This window comes from Convolutriloba macropyga, unplaced genomic scaffold, assembly GCF_964194025.1.
Source record: "Convolutriloba macropyga unplaced genomic scaffold, txConMacr16.3 SCAFFOLD_6470, whole genome shotgun sequence".
NCBI classification, from domain to species: Eukaryota; Metazoa; Xenacoelomorpha; order Acoela; family Convolutidae; genus Convolutriloba; species Convolutriloba macropyga.
The window spans coordinates 6,421-11,525 of record NW_027452513.1 but is presented as its reverse complement, the minus strand read 5'-3'; the positions used below and the strand labels follow the sequence as shown (position 1 = coordinate 11,525).

At 34.0% G+C, this 5,105-nt stretch overlaps 1 protein-coding gene across 1 annotated transcript; it reads left to right on the top strand.

Moving 5' to 3' along the window:
- Positions 1–832: 832 nt before the first annotated feature.
- On the top strand, positions 833–4,329 carry LOC142357597 (angiotensin-converting enzyme-like protein Ace3; the record flags this gene model as incomplete). The annotated part of the gene is made up of 3 exons (XM_075409150.1): positions 833–1,001; positions 1,688–1,810; positions 4,079–4,329. Coding segments are annotated over exons 1-3 (543 nt in total), but the record flags the coding sequence as incomplete, so codon positions are not given.
- Positions 4,330–5,105: the final 776 nt, after the last annotated feature.

The window sequence follows — 5,105 nt, the reverse complement described above, 5'->3', positions numbered from 1 at the left end:
TTTCAAATTGTTACACTTTTTGCCAATTGCTCCTTTTTTAAGTTCAGTTATCAATTGAGTTTTCTCTATTATTCATTGATGGCTTTTAAATTTTTTAAACTTGGTTATAAATCCAATAATAATAAGGATATTCAGGGCATTTTATCTTATCCAACTTTGCAATTGATATTGTACGTTAGGATTTTTTGGGGGATCACAATTTTATGCCGTGGAATTACATAAGAGATGTTAAATAAAACATAGATGGTAAAATGATTTCTGTAAAATAGATGTATCATTCTTGGTAATCATACTAGGTTCATATATGAAACGAAAATTTTCAAACGAAAATTTATGCAGCAAAACCGCAAGTTACAAAAATCTAATGAACAAAATGTTGTGACAGTTGCGAACAAACAAAACAGTTAGAAATAACATAAGTTTTTTTTAGTCGGCCCACCGTCAATGCTCAATTGACATCCAATTGCAAGTAAAGATGGATTAGTTAAAACGGTTAAGTTAAAGGCATAATTTCGTGGTCGGAATAATCCTGTAGCCATTAGAAAGGAGCTCTCGAAAAAAAAACAAGAAAATAAAAATCTATGCTTTTCAATGATATCATATTGATAGCTGACTTTCATCCAAGCGAAATGCGAACTGTTTCTTTAGTTTCTTTATATTTTTTTGGATATATTCAGTTTAGCTACAAGCTTATAGTAAACAATAAACGTAACAAAAGCTACTTATTAACTGAGGAGTCGAAAAAAAAATTACAGGGGGGGGGGGGACAGAATAGAGCTAATTTTTGATAGAGTCACCACAACGTAATCATTAATCTATTTAGATTCGAATAATGGTTGCGGGAGATCTAGTTATTAGCGATCCAGATGATTTCAGCAGGAAGGCTGAATTAGAGTCTTCAATGCAAGAAATTTATGAGCAATCTCTTATGAACATAACAGTTGTCAACCACTATTACAACTTGACTCAGCAGCCGGGAATGCTATATCTGATAAAAGAAGGTATTTATGTTATCCTGGCTGTTTTGACGTGAACTGTAATTTAGTTGAACAACATGATAAGGAAGACACGAGATAACATAATTATAGGTAGGCAAATAGTAGAAATTCGGTATAACTTTATTACCCCCAAGAAACTGCTTTGCACTTACATTAATTTTGTAATTATTCAAATAATTCGAGAAATTAAGTTATCGTTTGATGGAAGCAGATTAGTGACAATGGATTATTTTTACTACTCTCTGAAATGTACTACTTGCAACGCTACGGTCATTTTCTTTTTTTTCACTTGCCTTTGTTGTCAAATGGGAAAAACAAATTTTAGACAGTATCTTGATAACGTCATTTATGTTCACATGTGAACATAAATGACGTTATCAAGATATTGTCTAAAATTTGTTTTTCCCATTTGACAACAAAAGCAAGTGAACAAAAAGAAAATGGCCATATTAGCGTTGCAAGTAGTACATTTCAGAGAGTAGTAAAAATAATCCATTGTCACTAATCTGCTTCAATCAAGCAATAACTTAATTTCTCGAATTAATTGAATAATTACAAAATTAATGTAAGTGCAAAGCAGTTTCTTGGGTGTAATAGAGTTATACCGAATTTCTACTATTTGCCTCCCTATAATTATGTTATCTCCTGTCTTCCTTATCATGTTGTTCAACTAAATTACATTTTGTTAGATCTGGAAAGGGAACCTTTGTGGAAATCAGTGTGGTATGCATTCCGAGACCAACATGCTCCCAAACTTCGTCCCATATTGATTGAAAGAAGAAACCTAATGAACAAATGGGCTGTTAATACCGGTGAGTTATTGAGTTATGTAACGGACTTTTTCTGCCTCTTCCTTTCAACAGTCAACTTTTTTCTCTTCGCAAACACAGGCAAAAAAGTTCTAGATTTTGGTTTATCTATTTGTTAAGACGTCACCTGAACTCGCTCTCAAATTCGAGTTAATTTATTCTTGACCTAAATAAGCCAATAACTATTACATAGAGATCGACAGTAATGATCATTCCTCTCCATCCCTTTATAGTTATTGGATTATTTAGGACGCAAATTAACTCGACTTTATATGCGATTTCTGGTGACCTCTTAACAAATTGACGAACCAAAAACGAGAATTCTCAACGACTATGATTGGTTGAGAAATTTTAAACATTGTAATTTTATGCGTTCAATTAACCTACATTTGATAAAGCCTAATTCTATATTATATGTTTTACCGCATCTGGCTATTCCTTGCGGGCCATGGCTATAACTCCGCGGCCAGTTGCAACAGATACTAATCTATCAAAACAAAAGGACAGCAGTAAATAGGTGACTCAGGTCTATGTACAGACTTATGAAAAGACAATGTTCGGCCAAAATGTACTATGAGAAGACCATACTCGACTTATTTGAGCGGTGAAAAAATTTTAGCTGGACTTTGAGACATTCTGGACTTTAGCTAGACTCCGATTTTTCGGAAAAGACTTTAACTGGACCCAAAATTTTATAAAAGACTTTGGCTCGACCCAAAATTTAGGCTCGACTTAAGCTCGACACAATGTTTGCAAACAAAGTCGAGTTAAAGTCTTTTCATGGGTCCATCATTGGTCTTTTCATAAGTCTTGTTTTTTGCAATTTAAATTTTACAAGCAATATTGCATATAACGTAGTCAGCATGCATGCTCCTTCATCTTTACGATTCAGAAGAACCACAAATCCCTCAGCCAACTCTTTTTTTTGGAAGGGAAAACAAACTCCATAACGCCGAAATTTTGACATGGCTAATGTGACTAGGACCAATACAGTTAAGCTAGCTGGTTTCACTGAATCAAGTAAAGTGGTAATATACAAAAGCTGCCATAATTCCTTATCTTAAGGTCTGACAAAGAATTATGAAAAGACTAATGGTGGACCCATGAAAAGACCTTAGCTCGAATTTTTTGGTTATGAAATGACTAATGATGGACACATGAAAAGACCTCAGCTGGACTTTCTTCCTTATGAAAAGACTTTAGCTTGACCCATGAAAAGATATTAGCTCGACTTTTACCAGGAAGCTCGAACGTGTAATCATAGTAAATTTTGGCCCCCCTACTAGACTTGTTACCCCGTGTATCAAGAGAGGGTATAGCGTAATTTTCCTGATTTGGGTCCCCCTCCACGTATTAAGATTAGGGTATAAAAATAGTGCCTGCTACATCAGCGTATAGCCGTCACCCTGTACTAGGATAGGGTATAGTTCCCATGTATTAAGATAGGGTATAGGTTTCCCTTTATGAAGATAGAGTATAGTGTTCATGAAATAAGATAAAGTATAGGTTTCCCATGTATAAAGATTAGCTGCCATGAATTCTTATCATGTATAACCGCCATGTATTAAGCAGAGGTTCCATGTAAATAAGATTAGGCAAAGGTTCCTTGTGTTAAGATTAATTCCCATGTATTAAGATTTGATACAGGCTATGTTCATCCAATTTCCGAGGATGTACCTATGTATTAAGATTAGGTATAGTTACCATGTATTAAGATCAGTTATAGCATGCTTTCTTCCATTTTTGCTAAAAGTACCTATGTATTGGGATAGGAAAATGGGTTTCATGTAATGCTTTTGGTGATATTGAGTATGACTTGGGTGCCATTTAATTTATGCGTGCTCATAAAAGTTAAAAAAAGTGTCAATTCAAAAAAAATGAGATAAACAGTCATGCTTCAGTTCTGTTTATAATTGTTTCTGCATGTATCAGAACTGAATTAATCTGAGAGCAATCTTCGAGAAAGTTTTAGCATCTATTCATTTATCTTTGCTGTTTCAATGGGTTTCATGGGTTTCAAACGTTTAATAAAAAAAATTACTGTACAAACCATATACCCTATTAAGTTTTCTTCAATTTTAACGCTAGTACTTTAAAATAACAGGCGCATACTCCAAAATTACGCAGCGATTTAGATATCTATTTTTTTTATCTTGGATAAAATTAATTGACAAAAAATTATTTGCGTTGAAAAAAAATTTTTTAATGTAATCAGCTTTTTAGTTGAAAAATTGTTGTCGTAAGCGGGACCACTTTGATAAAAAATTAAAGGTCGTGCACATGCCCCTGAAGTCTGGCTGGAAAAATTTGAAATTGGCCTTGATGAGTACCGAGAGATAATGGACAAAATTGCCAATGATTTCATGGGGCTGTACGAAAAGATCCATGCTTACGTTAGACACAAGCTGAGACAACTGTACCCGGGATTGATTGACGAGAACGGGCTCATACCCTCGCATCTGACAGAAGATATTTGGGCACAATATTGGGATAGATTGATTGATAAAGTGGAACCCCACGCGGTAGGTTACTCGTTATTTGCGAAATTCTACAAACTTTAAAGTTAGATTTATAAAAAAATTTTAGTTGATCTTGCTCAGTTTTAGTTTTAAAACAGTTCTTTTGGAATCACAAGATTATCTGATGAGCTCGTTGGTTAAATGAAAGAACCATTCAAACGTTTGCTGATTTGGTTTGAATGGTTGCTCAAAAAAGAAAGAAACCAAACAAAACGACAAAAGAAAAAAGGTTCGACCAGGGTTCGTCGAGTATGCTGAAAACCTTGTTGACTAATCGATAACTGTTAGAGCTTTTCCCTGGTCGAAACCGGATGATTATCTTCAGGAATCTTTCAAATTCTGGCTGATAAATGTCTATCTTCCAAAATCTGACAAAAAATGATAATCTTGCTAGCTCCTGCCAAAAAAGGTGTATCTGGCAGATTCTGTAAAATTAATGATTATCTGGCTATCTTGCAAGATTCTGACAGAAAAATAGTTACCTTGCTAGATTCTGTTAAAACAAAAAAGTTCGTATCGTTTGAGTATTTCAATTAGTTGATAATAACCTAACTGCTAATTTCAGTTATTGCGAAAATTATTTACAGTACAGTTGCTTCATTAACTGAAAGAAAAAGATTTAAAAAACTATTAAATCGTTTTCAAACTTGAAGAGATAGTTTACTTGACTATTGCAAGAATAGATTACAAGTGTCACGTTGCAATACATTTTTACAAAAAGGGTAAGAACTGATTAATCCCAAAACAAAACTAAAACAAGGCGGCTCGTTAATGTGCGT